The sequence below is a fragment of the Antechinus flavipes genome, chromosome 6, assembly GCF_016432865.1.
Source record: "Antechinus flavipes isolate AdamAnt ecotype Samford, QLD, Australia chromosome 6, AdamAnt_v2, whole genome shotgun sequence".
NCBI lineage: Eukaryota > Metazoa > Chordata > Mammalia > Dasyuromorphia > Dasyuridae > Antechinus > Antechinus flavipes.
Genome location: NC_067403.1, coordinates 247,724,494 through 247,738,055, shown reverse-complemented (window position 1 = coordinate 247,738,055; position 13,562 = coordinate 247,724,494). Strand labels below are relative to the sequence as shown.

The window sequence follows — 13,562 nt, the reverse complement described above, 5'->3', positions numbered from 1 at the left end:
CTACATTTCCTGGGAGATCTGGATTCTATTTATGACTTTTCTGAAGGCAGCTTTCACCTCCTTATTCCTCAGGCTGTAGATGAAAGGGTTCAGCATGGGGATGACCACAGTATAGAAGACAGACACCACCTTGTCCTCTTCAAGTGATTTGATTGAGTTGCTACGCACATACATGAAAGTGAGGGTCCCAAAGAAGAGTATCACAGCTGTGAAGTGGGAGGCACAGGTGGAAAAGGTCTTGGCTCTGCCTCCAACTGACTTGACCCGCAAGATGGCCCTGATGATCAACATATAGGATACCAGGATCATTAGAGTATTGGCCATAAACACGAAATTGACAAAGAAAATAAGGTTTTGGATGCCAGTGGTATCACTGCATGAAAGCTTTAGCAGAGGTGGCAGATCACAGAAGAAGAAGTCAATCTGATTGGGTCCACAGAAGGAAAGAGAAAAAGTGCAGGCAGTGCGGAAAATAGCTCCTGAAAAGCCACCACTATAGGCCCCTACCACCAAGCCCCAACGGGTGCCTGGTGTCATGGCTGATGAGTACAGGAGAGGACTGCTAACGGCAACATAACGGTCATAGGCCATCACTGCTAGCATAAAACACTCAGTGGTAGCACAGACTGTGAAAAAAAAGAACTGAGTAGCACAAGAGTTATAGGATATACGTGTCCTGCCAATAACCAAGGTAACCAATATCTGAGGAATAATGACGGAAGAGTAGCAGGCATCCAAGAGAGAGAGGTGACTCAAGAAGAAGTACATGGGGGTATGGAGACGATTATCCAAGCAAATCAGCAGGACCATACCCATATTGCCCAGGACGGTGATGAGATAGAAACTGAGGAACACCAAGAAGAGAATAACTCCTAGCTCGGGATGGTCAGAGAAGCCAACGAGAATGAACTCTGTCACAGTGCTGTGATTCTGCTCAGCCATTTGCTCCATTTACTGCCTGTGAAGGAGAAAACTGGCATTAAAATCCCTAGATCTGGCAAACCATGACAATCAATCACACTCTGAAGGGAACTCAGTGAGGGCTTAAGGAGCACTTTAAGGAAAGGGTAATTATCTCATCTCACCCTAGGTATGGTCAACAAGTATCTACGATTAGTAGTGATTACAATAACTAACATTTATAGCGCACTTATTTTGTAGCAGGCACTATGCTAAGTATTTACAATTATCTCATTTGATCCTCTCACCAACCCTAAAAAATAGGTGCTACTATTATCCTCATCTTACAAATGAGGATTCTTAAGCAAGCAGAAATTAAATGGCTTCCCCAGGGTCAAACCAATAAAGCTGGATTTGAACTCAGATTTTCCTAAGGACAGACCTGCTCTTCTAACTACCCTACCAATATAATTTACATTTAGTGCTCAAAAATCTAAAGGGCTAAGACAGTCAGGAAACCTGGTTCCAATTGTAGAGCATTCAAGTTGAAAAATCAGAAAGGAATTAAGGGCAAAATAGGGACCAGATTAAAGGAGTTGGTCCTCGTCTGATAGTGTGGTAGAAAGGGACATGAATTTGCAGAGAGGGGAGATCCATTTTCCTCCAGAAGACAAGCCTTAGAGCAATGCATAGAAATTAAGGAGAGTAAGATTTCAATTCGTTTTAAGAAAAAGATTTCAAAAATTATGATGCTCCCGAGCTGCCTTGAGAAATAGTGAACGTCCCATTACTAGTTTTCTCTAAATTAAATGGTAAAAGACTAGCTAAGAGGTTATCCCTATTTAGATAAGCATTGGATTGGATTACATTTGAGATCCATTCTAACTCTGAGGTTCTGCATGATTCTTAAAGGAGGCAGATACTGAGGGCTTCCTAGTTCGACAGACATGCAATTTGAAAGATCAATTTACTTCGTTATTCTACCTGCTTATTTAGGAGATGAGCCCTTTTAGAATAATGAATTTTTTTGCCTTTCTTTGTTTTCTTCACCTCTTAGCCAGCTCCTGGCACATAGTAGGTACTCAATAAATATTTATTAACTAACTTCTGTTGAATTTAGCCCATTGCTCTACCTTCAAATTCTTCCCCTTTTATCTGATTCTTCTCCTATTTGAATAGCATTCTTGTTTCTCTGCACTTCCTGCCTTGAAGTTAATTAAAATGACCTCCATGACAAACATTGGGACATTTTCCCAACTTTGCAGCAATAGTGAGGAAAACTAACTTTTTTTATCCTTGATCATCCTTGATCAAACACACATATACACACACACTAAACTGAGTTACTCCTTCAAAACATTATACAGAAATTCATGTACTCTGTGGGACAGTTCCAATGTCTATTTTATCCCCTCCAACTCTAAATCCACTGCTTTGTTCCAGTGCTCCTCATTGTCTACAATGCATTCTATGATGTTACATCAACAACTCAAAGCAGCAAATGTGCTGATTTGATGTGAACTTAGGCAGAGCATTAAATATGAGTTTCAATTAAATATGAGTTTCAATTTACCTCTCAGCAAATTGGGCTCAATGATAACATTAGCCTTCCCTTCTCCACTTCTAATTAAGTTTTGACTGGTTTAAATTAAGGGAAATAATTTTTAAATTATTCTAGTAACAGGAAAGTCAGTTAACTGTGGGAAATTTATTCATATTTTTGAAATATTCTAATCATTTGCCATGGCATGGTGGCAGTTTTGTGTTTACTGGGACTATGTCAAGAGAGCACAGGTTCTTGATACATTCTACCAAGTAATCAAGAGTTTACATTGTAGCCTGGTAATAGACTGTTTCCCAAGGACCAACCTAGACAAGTAGAAAGGTTCATCACCAAAAGGCTAACCAATAGGTGAGGAGTTTCTTCAGCCATAATAACTCATAAAAATTATCTTATATTTAAAATAATTTCCTTAGAAATATGATGTTACTTCTTATTGCAGAAACTCTTGCTACATATAATTAGCTAAGCAATTAGTATTTATTAAGTGCTTACTATATGCCAGACACTGTGCTAGATGCTGGGGAAACAGTCTCTATTCACAATGAACTTGCATTCTAATGATCAGACACATGTTTGCAAATGTGCCCTCATGTTCACATTATACTTAAATAATGTCTATAAAAAATACAAATTCTCCTCTGTTATTGACTCTCCCCCATATTTTATGAGCCCTCTGGAATCAATGAAGGATATAAAATACCTGTGTTGGGAAACAGCCTTTTTTTCAAGCTCCTGTAAAATGGAAGGCACCCTTTGTAAGACACCACATATATTTTCTCAGATCTTCTCAATAATACAATGGTTCAAGGAGATCAATGCCATGGAGAATTGAAAGTCACAAGAGATGCAATTATTCCTTTTTCTTTTTCCATTTAATTACTGAAATCCAAATTCTGAAAAGGTTTCCATAACTTTACAGGCTGATATGATTTCAGCTGATGTTTCAGTGGGTTGACTCAGCAACTTTGACTGGATTGGTCAGTTGTATAACTAATTGGATTAATATTTTCTTCTCTGAATCAAATAGGTGTGTGTTTACATGAAACCCACCATGGTCCAAGTAAAAATCACAATGGCAACAGCTTGTCTTGCTATATAGACCAAATGGGCATTTTAAAGATCTTTTGTGGAAGTGGTTTGAAGCCCAAAGTTTTGCTACTAAATCCCAGAGAAATATGACAGACTCCACATCCTAAGGAGAAGGGCAGCAGATCTTCACATTTAAGGCACAATTCATGAAGGAATTCATTATCTCCTCCTCTCCACAACAGAGGGAGAAATATACATCTTGGGAAATTACGAGGCCCGTGGGAGCTGCTGGTAGCATATTCCTGCTATTATTACTGTGAGGTACTCTGGAACCCCTAAAAGAAAGAGCTTTCCAACTTTTGATGCTCTACTAGATAAGAGATTGCATCACTAATTGCATCAACACCACAGGATCACATGTCCTGAATGAATGGCACCTAAGCAGGAAGGTTAAGCCACATATCTCCTGCATATCTCTTCGGCAAGAAATGTATCAACCCCTCTTTGCAGGTTAAGATAAGAAATATCTTATATTCTGAGAGAGAGAGAGAGAGAGAGAGAGAGAGAGAGAGAGAGAGAGAGAGAGAGATCTAATATATCTTATAAGAAAACAAACTCAGAATAATTTTCCTACAATATTCAGTGTTTTAAAAACAGTAAGTGCTTGCTGAAGGTATAAAGACTCCAGAAGTCAATCCTAGAACCATCTTTCTCTAATACCATATTTAAAAGCCCATGTTAACAAGGTACCATTCTTCATTTCCAGCCAACTCTCATGTTTTAATTCATTTTCTCTTGTCCCAAACTTACTTAATCTATACAGGCTTTCCAAATTTAACATCTTCAGGTCTCGAGCCAAATTGAATTTTTGCTCTAGTAATAGTCTGAGAAATACTGAATTGAAAAATCATAAATTTAAAACTGAAAGGAACCCTAAAAGTCACTGGACCTAATCTCCTCATCATAAAAGTTTTTTAAAATGGATAAGCAGAGAGCTAAGGTTATTTGTCTATGTCTATTCTCACACTAATGGTAAGGGTCAGAAATGATATTCAAAACTATGTTTTCCAACTCCAAATCCCTATTCTTTCTAATGTACCACAATATCTCTCAATTATAGATTAAGAGATGGCAGGATTGATCATTAAAGGTCATCTAAGGCAAACTCTTATTAAATTATAGAATTATATTATCACCCAAGGTCAAATAGTACAAGTAAGTACAAAACCCAGATCTGAATCCAAGTCCTCTGTCACTAAACTCAATGCTCTTTACATTGTTGGGGGAAGAATCAAGATGGTGGAGGATAGGCAGGGATTAATGTTCCATGTGTCACTTCAATTGGCCTTTTTCTTTTTCATCATTTCTGCTCATTCTCTCTCCTCACTTTTGCTCCTCTGATGTCCATAATCTCCTACTAATTTAGAACCAGTAACTTGATTGTCTTTCCCATACAATACTCTATTCAACCAATTATATCCAACCAGTGCCAGAGATAGTGTTTCATATTCTATATAACTATCCGTTATTAAGAATCTTCTCATCTGTCTCTGTTGTTTCTCCACTTGCAACAACATCTAGGCCAGGGGTTCTTAACTTTTTTGTGCCATTGGCCTTTTGAGATGTTGGGAACTGTCTTTGGACCCCTTCTAGGATTATTTGTTTCCTAGATTCATAAGTGAAGGAAATCCTAAATTTCACTGAGACTATTGAAAGTAAGAGTGTCAGTTTCAATTGATCAAGGATGGACAGAAGCAGCTACACCCAAAGAAAGAACACTGGGAAATGAATGTAAACTGCTTGAATTTTTGTTTTTCTTCCTAGGTTATTTTTACCTTCTGAATCCAATTCTTCCTGTGCAACAAGAGAACTGTTCGGTTCTGCACACATATAGTGTATCTAGGATACACTATGACATATATAGGACTGCTTGCTATCTGGGGGAGGGGGTGAAGGGAGGGAGGGGAAAAGTCGGAACAGAAGTGAGTGCAAGGGATAATGTTGTAAAAAAAATTACCCAGCCATGGGCTCTGTCAATAAAAAGTTAATAAATAAATAAAGCTAACACATTTTAAAAATAAAATAAATAAAAGAAAGAAAAAGTGCATTTTGTTTTCCATCCATTCTAGACAGATTCTAATAGTACTTCCAAAAACAAATTCATTCTTCCCCACCCATCCCCCAGTCAGCTTTGAACTCTACCCTGAGTAAAGGCTAAACCATCATGAATAATGAATGACCACAAAATCAGCTAATCTGGCCAGGGACAACCTGTTTTATATCCCATCCAACTATTTACTTCAGAATCTTAATCAGTTAGTGTATTCCCCACATAAGAAAAGCACTAACCTTATTCCCGTCCACATCATCAATAAATCAATAAATTTCCACTGTTAGCAGAAAAAAAAAAATGACAATCAGTGGGACCAATCATCCGGCTTGTATTGTCCCAGACAAAAACTGCCTTCACATTATTCTTTTATTTGCATTGTTTCTTTCCCCAGAATATATGCTCTTTGAAGTCAAGGACTTTCCTGATTCTGACAAACTGGAACATTTCTTGCTGCCAGGGAGGAAAAAGAGAGTTATCTCCTTCCTTCTTCACCCTGGAATTTCTAGTGCAGGGAAGAAAAGAGAATATATATTTATGAAGCACCAAGTCCTAGTCACTGTACTAGGTACTTTACAAATATGACCTCATTTGATCTTCACAATCCTGCAAAGAAAAGTTGGCATTTGTGGTATCTCAATAAAGATACTTCACAAAATATTCTGCCAGATGGTCCAGAATGATATTACTAGAAATGGAACAGGGGTTTTTATTCTATTCAAGCCCAGGAGTCAGAGTAGAATCATTAATCACAGAGATAGCTGCTAAGTGGTGAAGTGGATAAAGGGTTGAGTCTAGAATCAAGCAGATGAGAATTCAAATCTGGTCTCAGATACTTACTGTATGAGCCTGGGCAAGTTACCTTCAGTTTCTAATAACAATACCTACTCCTCAGAGTTGAAAGCAAGTTATAAAAATTATAATATAAAATTTAATCATATAGTAAATTGTTATATAGAGTATTTATTATTATTATTGAGATATAATGAATTTCTTTAATTTGCTAGTTTGGAGGAACTTCTCTCACTAATGAATATGAGCCCTGAATTATTCTAATAAGCTACATAATTTGCCCCTGAATAAATGACTTTCATGTTCAACAGTCCCTGTCTGGTCTTTTTGTGTCCCCATGACTGAGGGTTAATGCCAAAGATGATTTGCTATAGCATCTAACGTCTTTCAAGTATCCTTTTTGCAATATAGTCAACACCTAATCCTCCCTTAGATTTCCATTGAGGAGGTAGGGAATTTCTTTATCTATCCCAGTCTGTTCTCTAACAGAAAATGCTACTTTATGGACATGCCAACCAAAACATGTGTTTGCCTAGTGGAACATGAGAACACTTTCAGTAACTTCATATATTTGATAAGTAAGAAGTTGTTTGTTCAGCAGGAGATGATTTTCACAACTCATTGGAGGAGGAAATTACTACCATCAGGAAGGAAAAACGGAAAATAGGCGAATAAATTCAGAGAGGAGTTAGTCATAGAAAAAACACACCTTAAGCTTGGAGAGGAGATTGCAAAAAAAAAAAAAAAAAAAAAGTTAAAATGGGGGGAAGGTAATAACTTGAAATAAAAAGTGAAATAAGCATATAGAGAATAATTATAATGGAGGTAAATTAACAATTTACTATCATAACTATGATTATGACTAAGATAAACTTATCTATGAAATTGAAATGAAATAAAATCATAGAGATTAAAGGAACAAGTTACAAAGCAAGATCTATATACTTGAAATATAAAGATTCACACAGACTTAAAATTAGGAGTTGGAACAAAATCTCTTATGCCTTAACTAAACAGGAAAAAAAAAATTAATGGTAACAAATATGGCTTCAGGTAAGGCAACAACAAAAAAGATAAACATGGAAATAACATTTTGCTGGGAGGTAACATAGGCAACTAATTTGCTTCATTGTTTAACACATATTCACCCAATAGCATGGCTTCTAAATACTTTTAAAAAACTAAATGAATTACAAAGAGAAACAGACAATGAAGCTAACATAATGGGGGATCCAATTAATGTTGTCAGCTCTGACTCTGCAACTACCTATATCTCAAGAATTTGAATTGTTAAGTCAAATGTGCTTTTGTAAAAAATTTCAGAACAATGAAAATGCAGTCAATGAAAAAAAGTCATATTCTCAGGAAGAAAAAACTGATTTTGATGAATTAAGACTTCAACATCTCCTGGTTTTTGTGTTCAGCTCTCCTGCTGATATCATCCTCCACCATCACCTTCCTTCTTTCCCTGCTCTCATACTATTTCTTTATCTTTTCTAATGATTTTGCAATAGTCCAGTTTCAGAATATCACTGTGGTAATGACTATGTCAAAGGATTGAAGGGGTTTTATATGAATAGTTCTAACACTAGATTGGATATGTGTGGTTAAGTGAGGAATCAAAGATGACACTAAAGTTATAAATATGAGTGAGTGGGGGAGATGGTCATAGTTCAAAAAGGAAGTTCAGAAAAGATAAGACAAAAAAAAGATAAAGACTCTCTTCTGTACATGCTGACTATGAGATATCTAAAGAACATCCAGTTCAAGATGTCCAATAAGCAGCTAATGATATAAGACAAGAACTCCAGAGACAAACTGGGGTTGGAAATGTGAATCTAGTAATAATGGAGCTGATGATTGAACCCAGAGGATTTTTCTTTCTCTTTCTACTATCACCATCCAAATCTCATTTCCTGAAGTCTTATTATGTAACTTATAAGCTCCTAAGGGAGAAGAAATTCAATGAGACTGGATTCTCATAATGTGCGGGTCATGACTCATTGTACCTTGACTGTAATGCTTGAATTGTCCCAATTGGAAAAATGTCAGTAATTCAATTTGTTGACAGTTTTACCAACCAGTATCATATTATTTAAAAAAAGGACACTTTGTAAATACAAGGTTTAGCTTGGCTCCAAATCACCTGGAGAGAACCTAATTGGCACCTCTGCAGGTACATTGATACCCAGAACAAGAAACTCTGAAACTTTGAAATGTGTCCTCTCTTGAGGTCAAGTACTTTATGAACTGCTGGCACCCTAAGCATAAATATCCCCCAAGGATCTCTCCTGGACCACTTTCTCTATGCCCTCTATATTTTCTGTCTTGAAGATCTCATCATCCCCCATGGGATCAATTATTATCTCAATGAAGATGTCTTCCAAACCTATGCAGCTATAATCCCTCTGGAACTCCACTATAGTATTGCCAACTGCCTGTTGGAAATCTCTCAGCAGCATCTTGTATTAGTATCTCAAACACTACATATCCAAAAGAGATCATTATTTTCCCCATTAAATCCACCTCTTTCCAAACTTCCTCAGGATTTCTCTTGAGGACACCATCATTCTTCTGGTCACTTTTGGTTTATTAACTTGGAGTCACCCTTCTCTCCAGTCATTTGCTAAGTAAGCCATGTTAATTTATTCTGTTCATCTCTCATCCATTCCCATATTTCTGCTTCCATAACCACAACATTAACGCAAGCACTCTCGCTTGGACTGTGTTTATCACTTCCTGATTGTGCTAAATATCAATTTCTAATCTTCTCTTCAATTCATCCTTCATTTAGCTAGCTATATAATCTTCCTAATTCACTTTAGGGCACTTTAAATTTTTTTTCAAAGACTTTATATCTTATTTTTGTCCTCAGAGCAGCCTTGTAGGGCAAATTGAATAGGTATTGCCCTTTGATATTAAGGCATAGGACTATGAAGAGTCATGCCCAGTTCAACAGAAATGTATTAAGTATCTAAGTGTGCAAGACACTATGCTAGACACTAGATAGTCAAATTAAAAAAACAAAGTAGTCCTCAAGGAACTTACATGGGGAATTGGGAGCCAGTTATTGAAAAACCTAGGTAAATGTTCTTCCTATTAAATCCCACTATTACCTATTTAAGGTTGATAGAATGTAAACTCTTTGAGAGTAGGCTGATTTCATTCTTTGGATTTCTGACCCCAGCTCTTAGCACAGTCTTGGACATATAGTAGATGCTGTTGCTCTGTGGCAGTGACAGGATTGCTTTTCACAAACTTGAGGTCCCAGAGGAGAAGTTTCTCCAATAATAGGAAATTGAGGAAGCTCTTGATGATTAAAAGGGAAAAGCAGGGAAGGACACAGAAGAAAAAAATAAGAAAATAAATTTAAAGTTGATGCTAATATTTGTATTTTTTTAATATAGAGGAAGAAATGTATCTGCATTCACAGATAACATATGTCCCAAAATCCATTCATTCTCAATGTTGGGAAGATGTCAGCAATATTATATCCCACCATAGGAAATTGCCAGGAAAAGTTCCAAAGTGACAGAGAAATCTTTCAATAAAAACTGATCACTTGTGGCAATAGGACTCCAGAGAACGCACCTATCCAGGTACAAGAGACACTGCCATCATGGGTACTGAACATTTTAATGATCATTTATGGTAACTCAAGCCACCACAACCATTGTCCTTGAAAACTAAAAGTCCTTCTAGTATAACCAATTAAGGTGAAACCTAGGACTCATTGCCTCAGTTAGCCAAAAATCAGTCATGGAAAGAGGTAGCTTGGGATAATGAAATTTTTTATCCGTTATTTATCATATGACATCTTGCTATCACTATGCTTTCTATTTTAGGTAAAATATTTTCAGTCTCAATAAGATCTGGTCACATGATCAATTTCAGCTGGTCTATGGGGGAGATTCACAGGATGGGAGCACAGCATCATGAGTCATTCTGAATCCAAACCCAGGGAGATTCCCAGGATAGCAGTTTGGGACCCTCTATCATCATCATCATCACAGTTCACATTTCAAAATATTATCAAAGCACCTTTCTCCAAAAATGCCTGGGAGGTGCTTATTTTGCAAGGACTCATCTCTACAGATGAAAAAACTGTAGCTCAGAGACTTTGAAGGATTTGTCCACAGAGCAGGATCCACATCCAATTGTTCCTTCCACATTCAGCACACTTTTCAGCACACCATGTAATTTCTGGTAGTACACAGGTTTGCAATATACAGATTGGGCCATCAATAAATACTAACTGATAAAATTCTACCTCAACATTTTTATTTTTGCCTCTACAAAAATGGAAGATGAATATAAAATATACACTGGAAGTCAGTCCACGTTAAATTGAGCTATACAAAAGTCACAAAGATGAGAAAAAGGGGAATGTGTGACAAACTGAAGTAGGAAACGCTGGGTAAATAAGGATACTCTGCATTCTAATCTCATTAAGATCCTCAAAACAAAATCTTATGATGTAAACAGTTTAATCCATTTGATAGATAAAGGAACCAAATCTCAAAGCAGAAAAGGAACTTCCCTTGCCTGTAATACTAGTCCCATTCTCAATTCCCCACTGTGGAGGATCCAATTCAAATCAGCATACCTCAGTAAAGACTAGCTGATGAAATTCTAGTTCCACAATTTGGATTTTTGCCTGTAACTAACAAGGAAAATGGATGTCGATGAGTATTAAGAAATACACTGGAAATCAGTCCATGTTAAACTGGGTTATACAAAAGGTTATATAAAAGTTAAGAGAAAGGGGAATGTGTGACAAACTGAGGCAGGAAACTTTTGGTAAATAAGAGTGCTGTGTATTCACTCAATTTGACAGATGAGGAAATTGAGTCTCAAAGAAGAAAAGGAATTACTTTTGACAGTAATACTAGTGCCATTGTAGGATTCAATCCAAATCAGCATGTATCTGTTAAAGACATCCATTACAAATCTGACATTATTAGATATTAGGAATGCAAAGAAACAAACTAAGTCCCTCAGGTCTTTGAGGAGTGCATTCCCCCCAACAATCCCACAGAATAATCAGGACAGGTGGGATGAGTCTCAGGTTGTAAAGCAGGAGTCTCCTCAGCAAAGAGGTGGCTTAGAGTTCCTTAGAAAAGTTGCTTTAAATTACAAGAATATCAGAGTTAGCACTCAAGCCTGGGTCTCTTGACTCTGGACTAAGCATTCTTTCCCTTAATCACACAGCCAACTCATATAATCCACTGCTGGATAGAGATAGGATGGATGCCATGGCACCCAAAGTATAATGTGAGCTCTATGAAGGCACATTGGTCTTTTTTATTTCCAGTTCCTACTTCAGGATTTGTAGGAAACTAGTGAGTGTCTTGTTGTATGATTAATTCATTGAACTAGCAAGTGGCACAAGGTAATTTGTAAAGGATCCAATATCTTAGGGAAGATAGCATAGCTTCCAATTGTGGGGGAGAGTAGAAACTCAACCAGGAAGGCATGATTTCATGTTTTTTCTGGACAATGACTCCCATTTCTGTGCCTTAGTTTCTAGTTTTTCTGAGCAAATTCCACCCCTTCCAAGATCTCATGTCATGGCACTTCTCTTTAGAAGTCTTCCTTCTCACCCCAACCTCTGCACCCATGGGACTAAAGAACAAGACTCTCTAGAAGATGTTACCAATCCTGGCAACTTCATCCATGTCATTGGGGTTACAGGACCCTGCCACTCCATGTCTCCTAGAAGCACTTTCAACTACAGAATCATGGGTGCCACAAACATGACAATGAGTTCTCGTTCAACCAAGGTCTCTCCTGAAGAACTTTGCATTCCTCAAAGCTTTTCTCATGGCCTCCTTCACCTCTTTGTTCCTCAAACTATAGATGAGGGGGTTCAACATAGGGATGATGATCGTGTACATCATTGACACTATCCGGTCCTCCTGCAGGGAATTCCCTTCATTCGATCGCACATACATGAAGATGAGTGTACCAAAGAAAAGGGAAACTGCCATGATATGGGAGGCACAAGTGGAGAAGGTCTTGGCTCTGCCCCCAGCTGAAGGGATGAGCAGAATAGCCCTGAAGATAAACAAGTAGGAGACCAGGATCACCACCATACAGGCAGGGATCACAAAAATAGCAAACACAACAATCACCAATTCCTGGGTGGAGCTGTCCCCACAGGTAAGCTTCAGGAGGGGTGGGAGGTCACAAAAGACAAAATCAATCTGGTTGTCGCCACAGAAGGAGAGGGTGAAGGCAGCTGCGGTGCGTACTGTGGCGGCAAATAGGGCAGCGGCATAAGATGCAGCTGCTAAAACCACACAAGTCTTCTTGGTCATGATAGTCATATGTAGCAGAGGCTGGCACACAGCCACATAGCGGTCATAAGCCATGGCAGCCAGGAGGTAACAGTCAGTGGCACCCAAGAAGGTGGAGAAGAAAAACTGGGCAGCACAGCATTCATAGGAGACAACTAGCCCCTGCTTGAGCAATATGGCCAGTACCTGAGGAGTGATGGCTGAGGAGTAGCAGATGTCCACAGAAGCAAGGTGGCTCAAAAAGAAGTACATGGGGGTGCTGAGCTTGGAGTCTGTGCATATTAGAAAGACCATCCCTGAATTCCCCAACAAGGTGATGACATACAGACCCAGAAAAAACAGGAAGAGAGGAAGTCCCAACTCTGGGTGTTCAGTGAATGTGATAAAGAAAAACTCCGTCAAGATGGTATGATTTTTCTCAGCCATTTATTCGCTAGTACCTGAAAGAACTAAGAGGAGAAACAAGTTAAAGACCCTGGGAAGAAAAGAAACCAAGTCTCATGTATGAAAAACCTGAGCCTCAAAAGTAAAATTCTCTGAGTTATTATGGCTGTATCTCTAATTCCTGCTCAACCACTAACAAGCTAAGCAATGCAAATGAGATTGCACCTGCCCATCCATATCCCAGATGTGCAGATCAAAGGAAATTAAAATAGTGGAAACTCCTTGGATTTCTACAAATAATTTTAGTTCTTAAACAAACAAGTATAATTTGAAAAAGAACATTCTCTGAAAACACACGAATGGCCGATGTTCACCAATCATCACCAAGAGCAAAGCTTTATTTGTGTTCATCTGTTTCATCAAATATCATTTGTGTTGATGACCTAACAACACAGCTTTTTTTCTTTGAGAGACACAAATCCCA

General features: G+C 37.9%; 2 protein-coding genes across 2 annotated transcripts; both read right to left on the bottom strand.

Moving 5' to 3' along the window:
- Window positions 1-942, bottom strand: LOC127541086 (olfactory receptor 9I1-like). Its single transcript, XM_051966178.1, has one exon. It carries the CDS (start codon window positions 940-942, stop codon window positions 1-3), a length of 942 nt encoding a protein of 313 aa, XP_051822138.1.
- Window positions 943-12,169: 11,227 nt separating this feature from the next.
- LOC127541606 (olfactory receptor 9Q2-like) lies at window positions 12,170-13,120 on the bottom strand. Its single transcript, XM_051966826.1, has one exon. It carries the CDS (start codon window positions 13,118-13,120, stop codon window positions 12,170-12,172), a length of 951 nt encoding a protein of 316 aa, XP_051822786.1.
- Window positions 13,121-13,562: the final 442 nt, after the last annotated feature.

Coding starts and splice junctions, on each gene's coding strand:
- LOC127541606 (XM_051966826.1), bottom strand. CDS start 13,120: ATGGCTGAGAAAAATCATACCATCTTGACGGAGTTTTTCTTTATCACA.
- LOC127541086 (XM_051966178.1), bottom strand. CDS start 942: ATGGCTGAGCAGAATCACAGCACTGTGACAGAGTTCATTCTCGTTGGC.